The sequence below is a fragment of the Stylophora pistillata genome, chromosome 14 (genome assembly GCF_964205215.1).
Source record: "Stylophora pistillata chromosome 14, jaStyPist1.2, whole genome shotgun sequence".
Classification (NCBI taxonomy): domain Eukaryota; kingdom Metazoa; phylum Cnidaria; class Anthozoa; order Scleractinia; family Pocilloporidae; genus Stylophora; species Stylophora pistillata.
The window spans coordinates 2,165,625-2,189,512 of NC_142532.1; the positions used below are offsets into that span (position 1 = coordinate 2,165,625).

The 23,888-nt window shown below is 40.4% G+C and overlaps 3 protein-coding genes across 4 annotated transcripts in view; 2 read left to right on the plus strand and 1 right to left on the minus strand.

Moving 5' to 3' along the window:
• Positions 1-2,751: 2,751 nt before the first annotated feature.
• Positions 2,752-23,888, minus strand: part of LOC111345802 (NFX1-type zinc finger-containing protein 1) — a 49,555-nt gene continuing 28,418 nt past the window's right edge. Inside the window, exons 5-6 of the mRNA XM_088745959.1 lie at positions 4,926-5,199; positions 2,752-4,462 (exon numbers count right to left, since the gene is read on the minus strand). Coding sequence (XP_088602085.1) covers positions 4,165-4,462; positions 4,926-5,199 — 572 coding nt within the window. The 3' untranslated portion in view covers positions 2,752-4,164. The remainder of the gene's footprint in view (positions 4,463-4,925; positions 5,200-23,888) is intronic.
• LOC148716098 (NFX1-type zinc finger-containing protein 1-like) lies at positions 5,635-8,492 on the plus strand. The gene is made up of 2 exons (XM_088745965.1): positions 5,635-5,979; positions 6,615-8,492. Exons 1-2 carry the CDS (start codon positions 5,660-5,662, stop codon positions 6,910-6,912), a joined length of 618 nt encoding a protein of 205 aa, XP_088602091.1. The 5' UTR covers positions 5,635-5,659; the 3' UTR covers positions 6,913-8,492.
• LOC148716099 (NFX1-type zinc finger-containing protein 1-like) lies at positions 10,494-21,202 on the plus strand. 2 transcript variants are annotated; one of them, XM_088745957.1, is made up of 6 exons: positions 10,494-10,880; positions 11,959-13,941; positions 14,574-17,208; positions 17,614-18,020; positions 18,469-18,736; positions 19,324-21,202. In XM_088745957.1, exons 2-6 carry the CDS (start codon positions 12,042-12,044, stop codon positions 19,583-19,585), a joined length of 5,472 nt encoding a protein of 1,823 aa, XP_088602083.1. In that variant the 5' UTR covers positions 10,494-10,880; positions 11,959-12,041; the 3' UTR covers positions 19,586-21,202. The 2 variants fall into 2 exon arrangements, with proteins under 2 accessions (XP_088602083.1, XP_088602082.1); XM_088745956.1 differs by lacking the exon at positions 10,494-10,880 and having other exon boundaries at positions 11,580-13,941.

The window sequence follows — 23,888 nt, forward strand, 5'->3', positions numbered from 1 at the left end:
TTATAGGGTGGACGATAGGCTAACATGGTCACCACACCTATCTGAAGTGAAAAAGAGCTTTGCTAATAAACTCAATCTACTAAGAAAACCGATGAGCGGTTTTGGAACGATTCTACTTTGGTGTTATTCTGCCTTTAATCACCTACAGCCTTGTAACATGGGCAAACTGTAGTTACTTTGAGCTATTTAGGTCAATCGATAAACTCCACGGCCGAGCTGCGAAGCCAATATATAACTTAGGGAATAGTATTTCTTACCAACACGCACTTAAGCGGATAGCCAAATGGCATTCCTTAGCTTACAATTATGACATCAGACTGTTCAAGCTGATGCCTGATGCTTACTGCGATAGACTTCCTGTACTACTAAGTGACAACACACCGAGTACTCGTGAAGAAGATCAGAAAATATCGTTATTCCTAGGTTTCAATCTCTAGAAACAGTCTGTCAGTTACAGGGGCGCCATCCTCTGGAATACAATTGCATCCAGGTGTCCGGACATGGCTCATGCTGAACGTTGGTCTTTGTACTCCAGACAGACTAAAATACAAGTACAAAGAGATTTCCATTTCAAAGCAACATATGCCTCAGCTGTCAACTTCAGTAGCAATGATTTTATATATTTTTAGCACTTAGTCCTAAGGGTATTACAACCGTAAATGATTGTAAACTTATCATTGTATCATTGTATTATGTGTAATTGTACTTTAGACTTAGATGCATGACCCCATAAGCGTTAGCTTCAACTATCACCGTGCTGAAATAAAGTAGATGTATGTATGTAAGGCAAACGCAGTAGGCAATATGACCAGTTTGTTTACAAGGAATTGCTTTGCAGATATTGAGCGCAGGACCTCGTGGGATCGGCTGAGAAAAATTTCCCTAGAGATTTTTTAGTGAGTTTGTTTTTTGGTTAAACAATGTTGACGCTGTCAACGGGAAAATTATGTCACCTAAATCTAGCGCCTTTGGTATCGTTTATTCCGATGCTAATGACACTGCTTTCGGTGGTTATTTTTATGTGCAATGCGGCCAGAATTTAGTTTCCGGTGCTTGGGTCGACGATGAAATGTGTTCTAGCTCTATCTTTATGGAAATTTTGGCTGTTAAATTTGTTCTACTTTCTTTGGTTAACGAATTGTCCGATTTAACTGTTAAATAGTTTACAGAAAATCAAAACCTACCTTAAATTATTTCGTCTGGAAGTAGTAAAGATCATCTGCAGTCCGAAGCTTTGTCGATATTTAACATCTGTTGCAACCATGGCATATCAATTCAGATGGAATGGATTCTGAGATCTCAGAATGACCTGGCTGAGTTTCTCAGTCGTAATCATGACGCAGACGATTGGGGGCCTTTCGCCTCTCTCGTTTCACCTGATTGACTCAGTTTGGGCCCTTCATTCCATAGATCACTTCGCAAATCATACGAATGCTAAAACTTCCTCGTTTTATTTCCAGATTTTGGACTCCAGGATCTGAAGGCATCGATGCCTTTGTTATGAATTGGGCCGGGAAAATAGCTCTGCTTGTACACCTATCTCCCGAGGGGGGGACTCCCATATGAAACAGACGGGGATGCTCCTCGTGTCGCTTAGGGGTGTAAATTTTGGATTTTGGTCTCGCTTAGGGTGTTCCAGGCAAAGCGCCAATACTTTAAGCCGCCAAGGTCTCGTTTACGGTTTCGTGAAGAAATACAGAATTACGCGAAGAGAAACAGAAGTAAAACTTTCTTTTCAACTTGTTTTGTTTACCGTATTACCTCAACATTAACTAGTTTTCTATTTTACCAAGTGCCAAAGAGACAATGCATGAACATGAGCGGTGTCTTTTAGCGGTCAAAATTTACTCAAGCCACGTCCAGATGGTCTCCTTTACGGGTTAAATTTAAAATTTCCGACGAGCATCCCCGTCTGTTTCATATGAGAGTCCCCCCCGGACCTATGTCTAAATTTTGCGCATTTTACTACCTGTGCGTAAGGTGTCAGGGTCCTTCATTGTTCCATTGTGGCATTCTGCCACCTTGTGGCCAATGACTCGTCAGATGGAAATTGTTTCGCTGAATTAATTGTTGACTGGATGGAACTTCCGTCACTTAAAGAAGCCTTCATACCTGTCAGGTGTAATAGAAGACTTGAAGTTCAGGATGAGAACTTTGAGAGTTCACTTTGATCGTTAATTTTCTCTTTTAATCAGACTAGCTTGTTTACTTTTTTGCTCTCTTTGTACTCTTGGACCGTGCCGCCACAGGTGAACACGGGATAGCAAATGTGTTATGCTTTTTCTGTTGTTGTCAAGTACGGCTATGGTGGTGCTAGAGAATTTTGACGAGAAATGAATTTTTCCGCATTTTTTTAAAAACTTAGCGGAAAAATATGCTCTCGTCGTTATGAACTATCAAGGGATTTGGTAAGAGTATGTGGTATGTAAATTATTTCTCTTGGTATTCTCTTTGGATGTACTCCCTCTCACCTGTTTTTTTTTTTTTTTTCTTTTTAGGTATTTTGTCATGTTATTTTCTTTGTTTTCCTTCTTTTACGAGCTGATAAAGTATTTACGACTCATATTTGCTTTCATTATCAGAGAAGTTATAAAAGAAGCTTTAAGAGAACTCACAGATGTTTCTAAAATTAGTATCCATAGTCTTCGAGCTGGAGGAGCCACTTCTGTGGCTAATGCTGGAGTTCTTGATCAGCTTTTTACGCGACACGGTCGTTGGACCAGGGAAGACGCTAAGAATGGCTATGTCAAAGACAACTCAAACTCTCGTTTATTACTGTCGCAATCTTTAGGAATCTAGATAACACGTTTTGTATTTTAAGACCGTGCCCGGCAGGTCGGGAGAGTTCCTTTGAGCTACGGGAGACTTGTGGTAGGTTTTATAAGGCCATCAACCAGCTCCATGATGACAAACATCCTACATATTGCTAGTATAGGAATGTCGATATGTGATGCTTTTGCGCAATAAAAATGTAAACCGAGATAGTAAATTTCATTGTTATTTTCAGTTCTGTGAAAGCGACAACAACTCAAATCCATAACAACAACTAATTAAATGTACACAGCACCCTTCCCTCACAGCAAACTCTATCTCTAACAATATCAGGTACTTCTCAAATGATTTTGATCTTGGATTTTGGGATGAAAAGGAAAGTTTTAATTTTCTCGAAATGGTTCGCTCATTTCTACAAATTTAATAACTTACCATGTGGTTACCTTGACTTAACAGAAACCGTCACGAATTTAAACACACACATTTACATTACACAGGGACGCAGCGTGGATCTTTTAGAAGAGGGGTCACACTGCGACACACCCAGGGTACCCACTCGACTGCCATGTTGAGCTCTAAGCTGTTTTTTTACTAAGAGTGAAATTTTGTTAGATGAGGATGGAGTGATTCATGCGGTACATATTTTTCGGGTTGCACTTTTTTCGCTTTCTGAATCATAAGACTTGGTTGATTTAATCTCCTGAATAATAATAACAATCTCCTAAAAGTGTCGAGGGCAACCCAAGTCCTCCCCCCCCCCAGGCAAGGGTCTCCGATACATAATTCTTCTGAGTAAGATATAGTTTTTCTAGGATGTTTTGCTATCTGAGCTGTATTTTTGTTTCATCAATGTACTTGGATCATGTCATAAAAAGAACAAAAATTTAACCAGTGGAGCACTCGATTGAGTCTTCAAAAGTCTCGATCCTATCAAGTTTTGTGAACTATGGTCAAAATCAGACGGACATTGGAATCAGATCGTAAAATATTCAAAGCACTAAAAAAATCTATTCCCGAAGCATGACCGTCAGTAAAACATTAGTTTGCCTATAACTATCAATAGCTACGAACCAAAGCATATCATATTTTAATTGATGATTCATTCCTGATAATCATCTTGGAGCAATTTCAATTGAGTGTCTGAGGAAATCTGAGATTTCATTGGTTTTGTTCAACTCCGCTCTGTGATTGGTTTAGAAAACTCGCGCCAACCTCTGATCCAGTAAGATTCAAAACTTAATTAAACTAGTCACTCGCATTTCCCGCGCTTTTATTTTGCGTTCTTACGAGCCTCTAGCGCTTTTTTTTTTAAACTTTGTTCTGAATGGCTATTGATGATAGACATGGTTTAATTTCTTCGAGTGACACTTAATCGAAATGAGCTCTACCAAATCACTCAATTTCATCTAAGTTTCCATAGTTAGCTAAATTTGCTTGTTCAGACCAGGCCGGGTAATTCGCATTATCCATCTCAGGAGCCAGTTGATTTCCCTCCACCAGTGTGTGGCGCGTTCCACCAATCACAGCTTTGCATTCAGGACAATTGCTTGTCTCCATGGCGCCGCCGCATTCACCTATTGCGTAGACATGTCCTTGAGGACATTTGAACCAATGACCCTTAGACAGACCAATTGCTTTCACGATCTCCTTTTTGTCTTCTGGAGTCAGTGGCTTAAGAACTGGGTGGGTTCTGAATACAAAAATATTCTTGTTTACTGCATGTTTCTCAAGAAGGATTTAGCATTTAGATTTGCGACACGAGATGAATTTCTACAAATTAAGTGAAGTGAAACTAAAACTTATCTGGCACTCACAACCAATCACTATAGGGGGCAGTTATGCTGTTTTGTGTCAAGCTTTGAAAGACGCTTGATTTATAGGCAAAAACAAATTCGCGCTACTCTACAGTATCATGCGATAAACTGGCATGGCAACGTAAATACAACGGTTCTCTTCATACACATCTAGTTCTGAGATGTTAGCTGTGAACCTTACACAAAGAATAAAATGTAGTAAGGTTAATGCTTTATTAGCTTAGATTTCTGAAATGTTAGCCTGAGCTTTGAACCTCACACAAAGAATAAAAAGTAGTAAGTTAATGCTTTATTAGTTTAGACATTGAAAAAATATGCATTTCGTTTTTTAAAACGTACATTATAGTTTCTATGTTTTTCATCAGTTTTTCCAGTTGCTCGTCTCCTATGCGTTTACCGCTGGACAATAGCTCCTTTACTTCAGTCAACATCTCCTGGCAACTTTCGTCTAGCTTTAGATCCAGGCTCTTGACATCATGACTCAGTAAACAGTATTCGAGTTGGAGATTGAGCCTGGAGAATTCTGTGTTGATGTCTTGTAGATCCCTCTGCGTTACTCTGATGGACATGAAACGCTTCTCGAGATAGCTCAACTCATTTTCAGCGTGTTCACCTGTCCAAGAGACACCTGTTCACCTGTCAAAATTTCATATCTGCCCTCGAAGCTTCGCTTCTCGGCCAAATATTCATTTTTCGGACAATCTCTCGGCCGCGGACATTATCAGCCGACATTCCAGCCGACCGAAGGGGTTTATTTGCTAAATATCTCGTAATATCCCCTTCCATTCTCCAACCATCGCAGCGCCACAGTTTCTCTTAAAACGTAACCCCTAATTCTTAACTTGGCTATGAAAGCTTTCCTTCTTTCCTTCCCTCCCTTACTGATCATACCTCGCTGACTGTAACACCTCTCAAGTAAAGATGAAGGTTTTGACCTTTAGGCTTGAGTCGTAATAAGATGTCCAATAAGGAAATTTAAGTGGATAGTGGGACTGGGGGGGGGGGGGGGTTGCTTTTGACGGCTGAGGGTTTGACTCTGTTTACCTATTATCCTGCTTTGATTAAAGACTACTATGACAGATCATGACAGTCTACCCCTTTTTGTAATATATTGGTTAGGTTTGACTTTTCAAGAGGAGTTGGAATACTTAAAAAAACGTGCAATGTCCGAAACAGTCACAGAGAGAGAGCTGTACGACATAAACGTGGAATGTACAAGGATTAATCTGCGATTCGAGCTGTGTCTTCTGAAACACAGCATTACAAAACTCAACTTGACGCTGATGGAATCGCATGGTAGCCTTTTGAAAGATGTGCAAGATGAGCTGTCCAGCGGTAAACTTATACAAACCCAGAGGCTTGACGAACTACTAGAAATGTTGTCCGGAATCAGGTGAGTTATCTGATGATAATTTTCGTTTTTAAAGCAACCATAGCAGACATAACGTGACTCCTTCTCCCCACCCACCCACCCAGGAGTATTAAAAGACATCGACAAACTATCAGGGAAGCCTGACGAAATGGCTGAGGTAACTGTAATGAAGTGGCATTCAAACGAATGGGAGGAGTAGAAATTTTTCTATTTTCTTCTGTAGACAGCTTTAGACCACTTCTACACCAGATACGAACGAAAGCAAGCATCTCTGATTTCCTTTCTATTTAATTGGCTACTAGAGAATAATTGAGTAGATATTTTATTTTCGCACTAAATGCAAACTTTTTCAAATCTTTTGGAAAAACATGCGAAAAGTCATATGCCTTTTCCCGTTTTCGCACTTTTTTTTTATAAATCCCTCAATTGTTCTGGCTATCTTCTCATTTGGTTAAGTCACCTGTAGGCAGCGTAATCCCGAGTTGTTACTAAGGTGATGCCGTGAGGTGCGATTTGTTTCGACTGCCTTTGGTGCAAGAAACTCAGTCTTGAAATCTGTGACTTGCAAGGTACAGCAAAGTCGTAAAAACTAAAAAATAACGACAGTGATGACAAAGATGGTGAAAATAAATGAATGTCCTCTTTGTTCATTACAGAAAAGCGTACCCATGTCTTTCGCCATTAACGCCAGAAGAGAGACAAGAGATTGTGTCTGCCATGGGCTTTAAACAAGGTCATTGGTTCAAATGTCCAAACGGACATCCCTACACCATAGGGGAGTGTGGTGGCGCCATGGAGAAAAGCACGTGCAATGAATGCGGAGCTGTGATTGGTGGAGCACAACACAGACTTGAAGACGGAAATCAAGTAGCTACTGAGATGGATGGTGCAAGACACCCGGCCTGGTCTGAACAGGCGAACATGGACAATTATATGATGGTGGATGAGGCGTAGAAAGGTTTAAACTGAGTTTTAAACATAATTAATTATACCTTCAGTAGACTCTTTTGGCAGTGTAACATGAGAGGCTAATCTAAACCAACCATAATTTGTTGCTTTACGTCTCGCGTGCGTAGCGTAGGGCAAACGTTAAAAATACGATATAGGTTTGCAACAATTAGTTTGATTTCAAAGCTCGTGGGTACCTAATTTGACTAGGAACGTACTAAGACGTTTTTTTCAAAGCGAGTAGTCGTGTATCATTTTTGGTGGTCTAACATTAAGTGTTACATTTTTTCCCTGTGCACATAAAAGCACAGTGCAGGCTGTAGCTGAATCAAAACGAACGCCACAAAACGCACAAGCAGAAAGCGAGTGGTATGTTCTTACGAATGACGAGCACAGCGGTTAAACGTCGAGGATGCGCAAGGGGATCAATTCTGGCTAGCCGCTCGCCAATTTCCCGCGCAAATTTCAAAGAATAAACATAAGAAAAAACCGCTGTCTCGCAAAATAAGTGAAAGAAAATTGGAATGTTCATTGAAATCTACAACAACAACAACAACAACAATAAATTTAATTATTCAACCACGTTATCGTCTAAGAGCACAAGCGCTTGTTCAAAATACGAACGTGCCAAAACGAACGCGTAAAAAAAGATTTAAATATATAATCTATAATCTAAACAGACTAGGAGAAGTCGTGGCTGTGAAAAAGTGCTCGATGCGGGTTGCAGAGCGTTTCGATAGCGGTTATAAATTTTAATGACAGGAAGATCGTTTCACCGTTACTCTGAGTTTCACGCAGCTTGCGGTGCGATCGTCAGACGGTCTAACGATCGCAGTGCAAGCTGCGTGAAACTCAGAGTAACGGTGAAACGATCTTCCTGTCATTAATTTATAACCGCTAATCTATAATCTATGTACACATGAATAAAAATAATTCTAAAAATAACAAAAAAACATTAAAGATATAAATATTACCGCTGAATTGATCTTAGCTTAGACTCAAAAAACATTATCGGCCAGCTTGACATCTACTGCAGGCTTATTCTATAGTTGAGCGCACCTATAAGTAACAGAGTTCCTCATAAAATTAAGATTAAATTTGGGAACGCAAAGCTGGTCAAAGACTGACACCATTTCTTAGAAAGGAAACAAAAGTTGAGGAAGAAAAAAAATCAAGACTCAGGATTCTGTTTGGAACTTCACCAAAAACATTATTCGCTTTTAAATCACCGTGCCTCGGTGATTTACCTAGACATAACAACATTCGCTCATGCGCAATCGTTTGACCGCTGTGTTGTTGTAACGCGATGTCTAATGTTGGTCTTTTTTGCATTTCAAAAAATAAATACTTTTCCTGATTGCAAATAGCTTTCATAGGGGGTGTAGTTGATTATAATCTCTTAATTTGTTCACTGCTTTGTTCGAGCCGGATCAGTTCAAATCTAACCGAAACTCAAATATACTGAGAGGCTTTCGAGATAAACATCAGCGCAGTGCGTGAAGATCATGTCGAAATATAAATATCAGGAACTATTGAATCATTCGATAGGTTTTCTACAATAAAACATATATTATTTTTTCCCCTGACGAGTTTTATAGAAGTTTCTGCTTTCCATTTGTCATATCTGGTCTCAAAGAACATTTCAAGAAAATACTCTCTGATTAGTGTAAGAAAATAATATTCTTGGCTTTTACTTCCTTGAAAAATCGAATATTAGACATTAGTGTCCAATTTTAGACACTAGTGTCCGATCTCAGACACCAGAGTCCGATTTTAGACACTAGTGTTCGAGTTTGGACACTAGAGGGTGATGTTTAGCACCGGTGTCCGATTTTGGACACCACTGTCCAATTTTAGACAGTAGTGTCTGATTTTAGAAAGTAGTGTTTCCTTTGAGACACTAATGTCCGACTTTAGACACTAGATAATTTGGATATATCAACAAAGTTGAAGTGGCAAATTGGCCACCGTAACGATTACGAAAGCTGACGTTTCGAGCGTTAGCCCTTCGTCGGAGCGAAGAGAGGAGTTGTGGGTTGTGTGTGCTTTTAAAGGCAGAGAATGGAGCTACGTTATTGGTGGGAACATGGCAACGAGAAAAACAAGAATAAACTAGTGGAATGAAAAGCGTTCGTTGATCCCTGTGGGATTTAGACTGCCGGTTTGAAAGATGAGCTTTTGTTCAAGATTTTTACGGCTTTCCGTGCTACCTAAGTGTAAGGAAAGACCGCAGATTGCCATATGTTGCTTACAATGATTAGGTAAATTAAAATGTCTAGCGACTAGTTTCGATGTGTCCTTGTCATTTCTTTCCACGTCTCGAAGATGTTCTCGGAATCGGTCACCCAGTCTTCTGCCTGTTTCGCCGATGTATATCTTTTTGCAATAAGTGCAAGTTATGCAATAGATTACATTGGCGGAGGTGCACGTGAAGTGATCGGTGATCTTAATGGATCGTTTAGGTCCCGATATTTTATCAGTGTTGTGAATGAAAGGACACGTTTTGCATCGTGCACGAGCGCATTTAAGTGCCTGGTTGGTCATTAGTCTGAAAAGAACTTCTGACCAAAAAATTGCCTATGTTTTTGTCGCGTTTGAATGAAATGAGCGGAGGCTGCGAAGAGATAGTGCTTGTCTCTGGATCGTTTTGAAGTAATTTAAAGTTTTTAAGAATGATGGATTTAACTGAGTGGTTGTGAGGGTGAAACGTGAGAGTGAATGGAATGCGGTCGGAATCTTCCTTATTCGACGTTTGTAGTGCTGAATGTCGATCAATAAGTTGGGCGCGGTGGTAACCCGCTTGAACGTTAGAAACAGGGTAACCACGTTTATCGAAAAACTGGTACATTGACTCTGATTTGTGGTGGAAATCAGAGAAGACTAGGTGACCGATTCCGAGAACACCTTCGAGAAGTGGAAAGGAATGACAAGGACACATCGAAACCAGTCGCTAGACATTTTAATTTACCTTATCATTCTAAGCAACATATGGCAATCTGCGGTCTTTCCTTACACTTAGGTAGCACGGAAAGCCGTAAAAATCTTGCACAAAAGCTCATCTTTCAAACCGGCATTCTAAATCCCACAGGGATCAACGAACGCTTTTCATTCCACTAATTTATTCTTGTTTTTCTCGTTGCCATGTTCCCACCAATAACGTAGCTCCATTTTCTGCCTTTAAAACCACACACAACCCACAATTCCTCTATTCGCTCCGACGAAGGGCTCACGCTCGAAACGTCAGCTTTTGTAATCGTTACGGTGGCCAATTTACCATTTCAACTTTGTTGATATATCCAAATTGTTTCGTTACTCCCACCGACGCAGCCCCAAACAGTTTCCTTCGAAACTGTCAGCCTTTATTCTTTCGAAACTATCTGCCTTTATTCATTTAGACACTAGAGTCCGATATTAGACACTAGTGTCTGATTTTAGACGCTAGTGTCTGATTTTAGACACTAGTGTCTGATTTTAGATGCTGTCCGATGTTAGCCATCAATACCTGCTCAAAAGAATCCCCCACAAGGAAAAGAAAAAACTGAATTTAACTATGCATATTAGCAGAATAGGTTAGTATTATTTGAAAAAAATAACAAACCTGTTGCTTCTGAGGGTAGTGAAAGAGTTTCGCCAGATCCTTTCGCAATTGATCGATCGCTTTTTTTTTTCTTTTTTTTTATTGTATATAAATGTTTCTTTCGACATTTTGCGTTCAAGAAACTACTTACGAACAAACTACCTTCGTTCCTCACACAATCCTCTGTTTATTTGACTCCTGGATCATGCCACTGAAATTCGATTCGTTTGCGTGATCAAATCCGAACATTCAACCAATCACGAGGAGGATGCTTTTTCTCGGAATTGGTTTGCTCCCTCGAAGAAGCTTCCACGAAATGTGAACAACAGGTGATGTGTTTTATTTTCCCAGTCTTTTGCTGAGAAAGTTCTTTTCAACAGCACTTAGTGAGATCAAGGTACGTAGAGATGGTATTTATTTATGCGTAGAATTGATTACGTTGTGATGTAAAAATACAACTTATGCAGAACGGTTACAATTCGGCGCAGACAAGCCTTGAGATTACATCATGGAGTTGAATAAAATTGTCGGTTTTCCTCTGCAGGAAACTTTTTTGGCATTGTTTAGAGCTGGAGTCCAAACATATAAACCAAGGGGAAAAGGCCTGATCATGTGTCTGTGACAAATATATATATATATATATATATATATATATATATCTTATTAGACGTTTTGTTGTGTAGTATCGCTGAGTATTTTTATGAGTTGTGCCGTATTTTGACGAGCCCGTAAGGCGAGTCAAATTACAAACAACGAGATTTATTATCCAACACGCCAAATTGTCATTTCATTGCGGGTGAATTTTGCGGATATTTCTGGAGTACAAGTATCGTCTCGCGCGTTATTTGTACCCTATGAAGCACATTTGGATAATAATTAATGCTTACATGTTTGGAAATAAAGATATGTACACGAATTATGCGAAAATGAAATGATCGAGTGCTGATGTTTTACGTTTGTTATCTTTCACATCGGCTGTGTGGATTTGAATAAAAGCATTTGAGCCTGTTAACGAAAAACTGGTTTGTTGCTTAGCTGTGATGTAGCCTCAAAAATCTACGACGAGGGATTTTGGTTCGTTTAGGTTGTTATCAGCAGCGAGAGTTTCTTAAATTTATTCATATTTTCTTCGCTGCAATACCTAAATATTTTTGACAACCGATTTTATGTTTAGGGATCAGAATGTCTCTGGGTGAGTATTTTTTCCTCAAAGTTATTGATGATATGAAGCATTTTAAAAAGGGCAGCTTCCTGCGGGTAAACGAAAAGCGAGAGCAATCGTGTTTTTGTTTTTATGATTCTTTTTTTTTTTTAATAATCAGAGGTCAACATGTGTTGTGGCAAATGTCGTAACGTTTTCTTTTAAAATAAACAATTTGTCATTTTAAGTTTTTCTGCATTCCTTTAACGATTAGTTTCGACCATTGCTAGCATGGTAATGCCAGTATTTTACCTTGAAATCATTTTGTCAACAGCGACTTCTATATCCCGTCGGTCAACAGAGTAGCAGGACATTGCTCACGATAAAAAAAGGTTCACATTACTAGAAACTCCTAATATGCGGCGAAATCGCAAGAGAACATACAGTGAAGCCTCTGATTCTGGTGGAACAAACCGAGGGTACGGTTTTGAAGAAAGAAGGCGAAGGAGTGAAAGCGATAAATGGTCACACGATTCACGAAGTTTTTCGCCCAAACGACGACGCTTAACTGATATGAGGGGAGAGGAGAGTGCGGAGGGGGCGGTACCCTTGAGATACAAGGCCTTGGAGGAAATATGGAAAGCAGATACAGATGAAAATAGGATATTGGAATTAGACTTCAGATCTGAAAGATTCCAAGCGTTGCTAAGTTCCAAGACAGAAATAAATCCAGGCGTTATGAAGCTTACGATCTTCGTACTTCACCAGCTTTGTTGTTCCCGTGATACACTCGAAAGTCATGTTGAACAGTTGTTACGACTGGTGATAGAAACCAACTTCATGCGTTCACGACTGTCTGGTTTTATCAGCCGAATGCTGTCTTATACAGGATCGGAATTTGACAAGTTCCAATCATCTGAATTGATCTCCAGTTTGACGGAAGTCTTTCTCTATTTCCTGCAGAGGTTTGGACATGAAGTAGCTCACGAAGTTCCAGTGTTTGAACTCGAAAACACCGTGTTGCAATTAAAAGCAAAGAAGCGTTTACACGACGCAGGTGCGCTGGAAAAAAAAGTTTCCCAAGTCAAGGAATTGCGGCAAGAAGTCATTAATCAAGAAGTGATGTCTATCTGGGATGAGGAAGACCATTTAGAGGTCGAGCCCCCGCACAATTTTCGAGAACTTGGCGTTTTCCCAAAGGCTGCAGATCTTAGCATGACATATAATCCCTTTCTTCGCGTCAATGTTGTCGACCAGCGTGGCTACACAGATCTGGAACATTACTTAGATGTTCAGTTTCGGCTTGTTCGAGAAGACTTCATCATACCGCTACGGGAAGCTATCATGGAGCTTCGCAGGGACAGCAGCGGCCTAGAAACTAGCAGTACTAGGGACAAAGAACGCGCCAAGGACGTGTACTTCTACCGTGACGTCACTGTATTGTACCCCGTATGTCACGCGAAGGGAATGGTTTATAGGATCCGGTTTGACGCATCTCACCACAGTGTGAGGAAAGTTCCCTGGGAGAGAAGCAAGCGTTTCAAGAATGGTTCCCTATTGTGTCTAGCAATGGACGACTTTTACACGCCTCTATTCGCGACAGTCGAGAGCCGAGATCCCAAAGAACTTTGCCTGGGCGAGCTTGATGTGCGGTTTGAAGACGTGGATCTCGAAACATTGAATGGATTCATCGATTCCAAGACGAAATTTGACATGGTCGAATCCAAAGCCTTCTTCGAAGCGTACAGATACGTGTTAGAAGGCTTGAAGGAGATAAGACCCGGAGACCTACCCTTCGAAGAGCACATTGTGAAGGGTGAGAAAGTCATCGGTCCTCCAGGTCACAAGTATCAAACTAACTTCGACTACAATATGAGTGGTATAGTACAAGATGAAATGGATGGTAGCAGTGAATGGCACCCGTTTGTTGAAGATTACAGTATAGGAGACAGAAATTCTGCATTTGCACGGCACCGTTTGACCTCGGAGAGAGAAAATTTGGTTTACAGTGACGAGGAAAACATGTCCACAGATAGCCAAGATCTTGTGAATGCTCTCGATTTGTACTACTACCGAGACAGCTTGGGTTTCAACGATTCACAGCTGCGAGCATTTCAACTGGCGCTGACAAAAAAGTTTGCTGTGATTCAAGGACCGCCAGGGACTGGGAAGACGTTCGTGGGTTTGAAAATCGCGCGTGTTCTTTTGGAGACAGCCTCGCTCTGGGATGAGGAGGATGAGCGGACACCAATCTTAATGGTTTCTTACACGAATCATGCCCTGGATCAGTTTCTGGAAGGACTTCTGCCTATGCAAGGTAAGATTTTCCTAATCCTTCCCCTCTGCCTCAAAGGCTCTGTGATATTCTTATTTGTAAAGAAATTATACTTCGATGAGACTGAAAGTTCGAGATGTTTTAAGGAAGGATAATAAGAAACTTTTAATGAAGAACAGAAAAAGAGAATAATCCATTGCATTTTTTTACTACCAAAACTTAAAGAAACCGGTTACAATCTTCGCCGGAAGATAAAGTCAAGACCCAATATTAACACTGAAAGATTTAAACATTCTTTTATAAACAGGTTAATTTTTAGATATACTCTTTGATAAACACGCAGCAGGTTTTATTTTCAGTATATACGTATATGTCAACACACAGCTCATGTTTTTATTCATTGTAACTCGAGGTATTATATTTATCTGAGATTTATTTAAGACTTTTATGCGTAGTTTATTGGCAGTCAATTCTCTGTAGTTCCTCCTTTATACTCTGTTGGCGTTGACTGACCCCCCTCTGTTCCCCCCGCTGTTCCCCCCGCTGTTCCCCCTGAAAACTATGTGATCCCCCAAAATTTTCACCCCCTGCCTCCGTCCTCCCCCCACCAAGTAAAAAGTATTGACTGGCCCCTAAAGCGAAATGAAATTTCCAAATACTTTTCTTCCTCACAGGGATTGTTCGTGTCGGTGGGCGGTCTAAAAGTGAAAAGCTCGAGCCCAACATGCTCCACTTCGTTCGCGAACAAGCTCGTGAAAACAAAGAAATTCCTGGGAGGATTACCAGAGCAAGAACAAAGACGAACAAGAAAATTAGAAAGCTGAAGGAAGATGGAACTCTAGACCTGTCCATACTTGTGATGAGGCTTGCAAGAAGGGGAATCCTGTCCGTTAATCTTCTTAAAGATTTCATGCTAGAGCGCCACGTCCGGTGGTTTGAGAAAGAATTTTACACACATGATAAACGGAACGCGAACGATTTCTTCTGCCAATGGCTTGGTGTAGAAAAACAGATGGCTGCGAAGGACCTCAGGGACAGAGATGATTATGATCTTAATAACGAAGACTTTCAACTGCAAGTGTCGTTTCGTACCTTCGCCGATGAAGACGATCCAGAAGAGGAAGGTGATTTACGCTGGGCGAGCAAGCCTTCAGATGTGCTGATATGCGAAACCAACGACTCTAAAAGGCCCTCACAACTACAAAGAAACCTCCAAGCGGTGGAAGTTATGTCTGAGGACGAAGAAAAGCGCATATTCTTCTTACAAGGATTGCCGCAACAACAGCGATGGAAGCTATACAGGTTATGGCTCCAGAGAGTTGAGAAAAAGTATCTGCAACAAATACAGGACAAACAACCCGAATTCGAAAAATTCCAGGCTCGCTTGAATGAGTTGCGGGACGAGGAGGACTTGGTCGTTCTAAAAAATGCACGTGTCATCGGCATGACAACCACCTGCGCCGGCAAGAGGCGCCATATTCTTCAGCGGATTCGCCCCAAAATTGTTATCGTTGAGGAAGCCGCTGAAGTACTCGAAGCTCACATTATTACTTCATTGACGCCGGGCTGTCAGCATTTGATTTTAATCGGTGATCATCAGCAACTGAGACCCACCCCCGCAGTTCATGATCTAGCCAAGAGGTACAAGCTGGATGTGTCCCTGTTTGAGCGAATGGTGAATATTGGAGTTCAGTGTGAGATGCTTAACGTACAGCATCGTATGAGACCTGAAATCGCCGCCTTGATGAAACATATTTATGACGATCTTGAGAATCACGAGTCTGTGGAGGAATATGAAGATGTCAAAGGAATCAAGAAGAATATGTTCTTCATCAACCACAATTACATGGAAGAGTCGTGCAATCAGTCGCACAGCCATGTGAATGAACACGAAGCCAAGTTTTTAGTCGCGCTATGTCGATATTTACTACAGCAAGGATACAAAGCCGATCAAATTACCCTGCTGACAACCTACATGGGACAAATGTTTGCCATTAGAGAATCTCTTAAGGCTGAAAACGATCACTCCGTCAGAGGTGTTCGCGTGACGACAGTTGACAACTTTCAAGGTGAAGAAAACGACATTATCCTTCTGTCACTTGTGCGCAGTAACAAAGATGAGAAAATCGGATTTCTGAAAATTGTTAACCGCGCATGCGTAGCGCTCTCTCGAGCTAAAAAAGGTTTCTACTGCATCGGAAACTTTGATCTTCTCTTTAAACACAGTGACATTTGGCGGAAGATTGTAACAGATCTCGGAGGAAGTCGCAGAATTGGCAGCAGCTTGCAACTGGTTTGCCAGATTCACCACGCAGAAGTCCGCGTCAAATTAGCCAGCGATTTTAAGAAAAACGTTCCTAACGGAGGGTGCCAGCGTGAATGCAAAGTGCGGTTGGAGTGCGGTCATACATGTAAACAGCTCTGTCATCCTGACGATGTCGAACATGAGAAGTACAAATGTGGAGAGCCATGCCGTAAAACCATCAAAGGTTGCTCTCACAAGTGCTCCAAACTTTGTTTCGAAGCGTGTGAAACGAAATGTCCGGTTCCGGTGCGGAAAATGCTACCACTTTGTGGGCACATTAGTACCATGAAGTGCGGCCAAGATGTGAAAAAGGTGAAGTGCAGGGAAAAGTGTGAAAATTATCTTCCAAAGTGCGCTCATCAGTGTCAAAACTTATGTGGAGAACAATGTACGAAAAAGTGCGAAAAACGCGTAAAGAGACGGGATTGGCCGTGCGGACATGATGTGACAGTTGCGTGTTCTGCTAAGCCAGACGAATGCCCATTCCGTTGCTCATCCATATTGGAATGCGGTCACCAGTGTTCTGGAACGTGTGGAGAATGTCGAATGGGACGAATTCACAAGCGGTGCAACAAAAGATGTGATCGTCTGTTAGTGTGTTTGCACGAGTGTAAAGAATCTTGCATCGCAGCGTGTCCGCCTTGTTCAAGGCCATGTGAAAACCATTGCGTGCACAACTACTGCGCAAGAGAGTGTGGTCAGCTGTGCGTGCCGTGTAGTGAAGAATGCACGTGGGAATGTCCACATCACAAGTGCTATAAACTGTGCGGAGAGTTGTGCAACAGGCCAAGGTGTAACGTACCCTGCAACAAAATCATAAAATGTGGAAGACGCCGCCATATCTGCCGTGGTTTATGTGGAGAGCAGTGTATCTGTGCCTTATGTGACACTAATGACGGCTCTCGCATTACAGATATTTTCTTTGGTGACGAAGACCAAGGCGATGCAAGTTTCATCAAACTATCAGACTGTGGACACATATTTGAAGTAACTGGACTTGACAAGTAAGTTGAGTTCATTTTCTTTTTCAGTCTTTGAACTACAGCAAAAAGAGACAGAGGTTTGTGTTAATTACTCAGAAATGGAAGAAATCCATTAGGGTCTGAAAGGAATAGGGGATACACAATTATGAAAAGGTACTGGATGCATTACGTAAAATGGTCGTGTCGGCGGTTTAATTTGGTCGACTGTGGTGTTAAGTACACTTGGTAGACAGTCCACAACGTGTCTACGAAATACGTAGTGTCACATGAGAACATACCGCTGGTACAAAGTAATTTTGTCCGTGAGCTCAAGAAAAGAGGTGGAGAAAACAAATTTGGTGTTAGGCCTAAAAACATTTTCACGTTAACTTAAAAAAAGACAAATTTTAGGATTTGCCATATTCAATATCACACTCCTCTCTGCAGGTACATGGATGACGATGAAAATCGCGCAATTAAACTCAAGTCCTGTCCTCGTTGTCTTACCCCCATCCGTACGAGCCTGCGATATAGCAACGTTATTAAACAGCAGCTATACGACATAGAGAAAGTGAAGATAAGTACGCACGGTCATCCGAACGAGATGACACACACCAAGCAGAAATTGCAAGAACGTCTCACAGACCTAAAAACGAGTTTTTACGGTGACCTCGAGATGCAGGAGTGGAGGAAACTCGAGCGCAGTGTGGACAAAATCACCAGAGGAACAGTGGCGGCAGTAACAGAAAATCAGCTGATGTTTATGGAGAAGTTTTGTGTCATGAGACACAAGTTAGATCAGTGTCTTCCCCGCCATGCACTGCGAAACCTGAGCGCTGACATCTTTTTGACAGGTAAGTATGAAATTATGAAACTTTTTTAACAACCTATGTATACGTCAGTTGAGTCTTGTGGCTAATATCATTACGGTAGAAGTTATCACTAAGTTTTAATGAACCAGTTGCGCAGTAGCTCAGACATTGACAAAGATCCCTAGGATTTGACTTTCTATTGTCAGTACTTCCATTGAAAGTAGCTCTCGGCCAATCAGCACGTAGGAACTCCAATCGCAGTCCGTTTGTGGACCAACTCACTTGGAAGATTGGACTTCATGAGAGGGCGTTTTCTTGAATATTCCCGAAAGCCGACATGGCAGTCATAAGTGCCTTGGAAAAAACCCGTAGAGATCAGAAGATGTATTCTCACCACCTATTAACTAGAAAATTTATAGATTTTCGAGTAGGTTACATTTTAATCATTTGGAGTCTTTTTTGTGAATTTCTTATTTTTGTTTTCATGAAGCTGTGCAGAAGGACTTAGAATATTTGAAGAATCGCTTCATGTCTAAAGGAGTCACAGAGAGGGAACTGCGTGATATCAGAGTTGAATTCAGTCGACAAAACCTCCAACTTGAGTTGTGTTTGTTGAGGCACAATACCACGAGCCTGAGTATGAATCTTAAGAGGAATTACCGCGAAACTATGACGTTGATACAAGATGAATTGTCCAGCGGTAGAGTTGTGAAGGAAGAGAGACTTGATATGCTCCTGGGAAAGTTGGGTGCTATCAGGTGACTTAACCTTTTTTCTTTTGTGTGTAAGTGCGTAGTACTTCATTGGGTGACTGCAAGGGTCGGGCTGGTTCGTCAGACGGCGTGCCCGGCAGTTTTGCGTGTTTTTGATGGAGAAGTAAATACGAGCAGCGGAGTTGATAGTGGAGAGTTTATCCTCCTCCATGCTCTTGTGGCTTTGAAACAGAGATCGCGAGCTACCTAGACGAGTATAAATGGTTTTAAAACAAGCTCAAATTCAAACTCTCACCTGTCCAAGCGTCAAGGTCTTATGTTCGAACCTTGATTAATCGGCCTACTTACACCTAGAGTAAATGATAAAACGTGCGGGTAACTTTCACTGAGACTGTTTCACCCAGCAACCTTTATGCTTTACTTGGCTGCCACCTCACGGGTTCTTCTGTTGATTTTCAGATGCGCAAATATATCTGTAAAGTTTGTCGTGATTTTTGGACCTTTGCGCTTCCTAGGACACACGTTGAGTTTGTTTCGGCTTAGAATTTGTCTACAAGTCTTGTTTTCAATTTCTCTTGAGACATGCAGTTGCACTTTACAAGTGGATGATGTAGTTTTCTTTTCTATTTCAGGCGGGCCTACCCTGCTCTCTCGCCGTTGACCCCTGAAGAAAAAACTCAGATCGTAACAGCCATGAACTTCAAAACAGGTCATTGGTTCAAATGTCCCAATGGCCATGCCTATGTTGTCGGTGAGTGCGGTGGCCCCATACACAGAACCACGTGCCCTGATTGCGGAGCTGTGATTGGAGGATCAAATCACAGACTGGAGGAAGGAAACAAATTGGCGTGTGAGATGGATGGTGCGAGGCGCAAGGCATGTAAACATTGTTAATGGAACAATGAACTTTTTTTTTGTTTCAACTCCACTGCAGTCCTTGAGAAGGTCTGCTAATGCCTTGACTAACGAGGTGCAGAACCAAAAATAATTTGTGGCGATAGGCGCTAAGGCAGAAATTTGTTTTCTTGCTGCGCTCCTTGTAGGTATCAGTTATCTATCTTTAAAATAGTCTTATAGTAGAGCTATAGCGGGCTAACTGTTGGTTTGCCACATCTGTTTCTAAAATTTGTTCTATTGTATTGTTACCAGCAATTAAAAAGCTGCTTCTTCTGGGGTTTTGGGTGACGTGCACGATACTGGTAGCGTCCTCCGCTGCTTTGTAACATAGCTAGCAAGCCTTTGGTTGTAATCAATGTGTTTTACTCAAGTGTTATTTACCAAAACTCTGTTGCTTGCCGTTCGTAAGCCCTTGAAATTTTTTTATTGTGGGCATGAGGAAGCAATTGATTTACCAGGAGGAAAATTGGGGGTATTTGTTAAAAGACTAGATTTATTCTGAAGTAAGTTATAAAGTGCGAAATAAATGAACATGAACCAAAACAGGGATAGAACCGAACAGAACTAATACATAAACGGTAGATAACGTGTCATAGATAATTCATGAACAGCATAAATTATCATATGTAATTCTAACAGTATTAACTTAGCAGTAGTGTACTTTTAATGCCTTTTTTTAAAGTAACACTAAACACACGCCAACAGAATGAATTTGAATCGATTGTCGAAAGTAACCCGGGATTTCTTTGTTTTTGCTTTTCTTCGCATTTTTGAGCGGTCCTGAAAACTGGCTTCACTCTCTCAACCAATCAGATGCAAAGCTAAACCCGATCATGACAGTGTCGCCCGCGTTTTTCCGCGCTTTAGTTAGTTTTGCTCTCATTGGCTCTTTAAGGTATTTTCCTTTTTCTGATTGGTCGTTGTGAGTACAAAGTTTTGGATTTACGACATTTGATTAAAAGGTGCTCTGTAGACAGCTCGTAATAAAGGAATCGTTCAAATGAGATGCCCCCATAAACTCTAGGTCTGGGGGAATCGGGGTGTGTTTCTCGAAAGTATCGTTAATATTTTAAAGTCTTAGCTGAAAATCTTGTACAATAAGTTTCGTTTTCTGAAATTATCTTTGTTTGATTTGCAAAACTATGAGTACCACATTCTTGTTTGTTGACACGTAAACAAATAATAACAGCAACGGGAAAAAAAAAACTTATAGAGGTTTTGCACAGCAGCCATGTTGGATGGCAGGAACAATATATTAATTTTCCCATGGGAAAAAAATTCTTTCTTATGCAAAATATTTTCATTGTTCCTGCCATCCAACATTGCTGCTGTGCAAAACCTCTATTGGGGGTTGAAGACTACCGAAAAACGACTCCTAAGTGTTTAATGGAGCATTTACCATGTTCATATTCATTTATACCCTTGTTATCAAATGTTTAAATATTTTTTATTTTAGCAAAAGAGGCTAGAGTCCGTTTCATTCTCAGATTGACAGTCATCTCGGTAATACTGCTAGTTTAAGTCTCTTTATGTAACAATTATTGTTCGTGTTAATTTCTGTACAGCTATTATATGTATTTCTGATTGAAACTTTAAAAAGTACGTACCACAAGATGTTGCAGAGATGTAGGTAAACTCTTTGATAGAATAATTAACAGGTCAGAGTAAGAGCAATGTTCAATTGAGTGTCTAATATAACCGGGATTCTGATTGGTTCAAAAAAATCGTGCTACTATCTCAACCAATCAGATGCAGCACTGAAAACAGTCACGACTTGGTCACGTGTGTTTTCCCGCGCTTTTGGGCGTTTGCTGGTTTTTACCTTGAGATCTAATCAACTCCTTGAGATATTTTACTTCGTTGTGATTGGTCGTTGAGATAAATTTGGTTTTGGTTTTACTACACTCTGAAGGAATTAATAGAAGATAAGGAGCCAGAAGTAAGCTTTAGGCTGCATTCTTTTAGAATTGGATGGAGTAGCTTATATTGTAGTTAGAGGAAAATTTGCTTAGTTTGCTCGCAGTGTGAAGGAACAGTACAAGTTATTCCTCTAACCCATTTCAGTCGAGGGGGTCATCTCTGTGTTCTTTTAGTAATCAGTCATATTTAACAAACTTACCTCGATACAGTCCTTTTACCATCAACGAACTGCAGTAAATAGAACTTCAGTTAATAATAGAACGATAGAACTGTAAATGAGAAATATTAAATTCTTCCCCAAAGAAGTACTTTGTGTTAAAGACATTTTCCTGATTCTTTCTTGCTCTGCCTTTTCCCTTTTAAATTCCTCAACGTCTCAATTTTTGCTGCAGTTTGATTGTTTCCCTTTTGAGTCAAGAAAATCGCCTTCAAAGGTCACCAAAAGCTCATTAGTGATATCCTATGTTTCAATATTCATGGGTGTATATCTTCTATATAAGGAGGGATTCTGGAACACTCGATAACGCGTTAGAACGAGCGTGATTAGCTGTGTATTGTGTGCAAGTGTCAAAACTACAGCTCTTTTGTGGGCTGGGAAAATCCTCTCTGAACATTAAAACAATAGCATTTTACTAGTGGTTTTTCCAGATGAACCAAGACCTCATTAATGAATTTCTATTGTTTTAATATTCAGAGTGGCTTTTCTCGGCTTATAAAAAAGCTGTAGCTTCGTCACTTGCAAACAATACGCAACTAATCCCGCTCCTTCAAACAAGCTATAAATTGTCTAAGAATTCCCCTTTTTCGCAGATATGTAAACGCATGAACAAAATGCTATTGGTTTAATATTCAGAGAGTTCTTTTCAACAAGCTTTAAATCGTCCAGGAATTCCCCTTTTTCAAGGTGAAAGCTTGTTTTAGCTTGTGGTTCATCCGAGTTACCCAAAGCTCTTTGACGAATTTCTGTTGTTTTTATATTCAGAGAGAATATTCTCGACGCACAAAAACGGTGTGGCATAACACTTGCACACATTACACAGCTGATTACGCTCTTTCTAACGAGCTATAAATTGTCCAGGAATTCCTTTATCTACGCCTAGAATCCTCTCTGAATAGCAAAACAACAGCATTTTGCTGCTGGTTCTTCCAGATGAACCAAAAGCTAATTAACAAATTTCTATTGTTTTGATATTCAGAGAGGATTTTTTCGGCCCACAGATCAGAGGAGCTGTAGCTTTGAAACAAGCACACATCACAGAGCTAATCGCGCTCATTCTAACGAGATAGAAATTATTTAATATTTGATATATAAACGCATGTGGGCCGAGAAAATCCTCTCTGAGTATTAAAACAATAGCATTTTGCTAGTAGTTCTTCCAGATGAACCAAAACCTCATTGACGAATTTCTATTGTTTTAATATTCAGAGAGGATTTTCTCGGCCCATAAAAGAGCTGTAGCTTTGACACTTCGGTAATTAAAACAATAGAAATTCATTAATGAGCTTTTGGTTCATCTGGAAGAACTATGATGTACTAGCAAAATGCTATAGTTTTAATACTCAGAGAGGATTTTCTCGGCCCAAAGGCGTTTATGTATTAAATATAAAATAATTTCTAGCTCGTTAGAATGAGCGCGATTAGCTCTGTATTGTGTGCTTATTTCAAAGCTACAGCTCTTTTGTGGGCCGAGAAAATCCTCTCTGAATATCAAAACAATAGAAATTTGATAATGAGCTTTTGGTTCATCTGGAAGAACTATGATGTACAAGCAAAATGCTATTGTTTTAATACTCAGAGAGAATTTTCTCGGCTCACATGCGTTTATATATCAAATATGAAATAATTTCTAGCTCGTTAGAATGAGCGCGATTAGCTCTGTATTGTGTGCTTATCTTAAAGCTACAGCTCCTCTGTAGGCCAAGAAAATCCTCTCTGAATATTAAAACAATAGAAATTTGGTAATGAGCTTTTGGTTCATCTGGAAGAAGTATGGTGTACTAGCAAAATGCTATTGTTTTAATACTCAGAGTTGACTTTCTCGGCCCATAGGCGTTTATATATTAAATATAAAAAAATTTGTAGCTCGTTAGAATGAGCGCGATTAGCTCTGTATTGTGTGCTTATTTCAAAGCTACAGCTCCTCTGTAGGCCAAGAAAATCCTCTCTGAATATTAAAACAATAGAAATTCGATAATAAGCTTTTGGTTCATCGGGAAGAACTAGCAGCAAATTTCTACTGTTTTAATATTCAGAGTGGCTTTTCTCGGCCCATAATAGAGCTGTAGATTTGACACTTGCACATAATACGCAACCAATCACGTTCTTTCTAACGAGCTATAAATTGTCCAGGAATTCCCCTTTTTTCGCAGAGATGTAAAC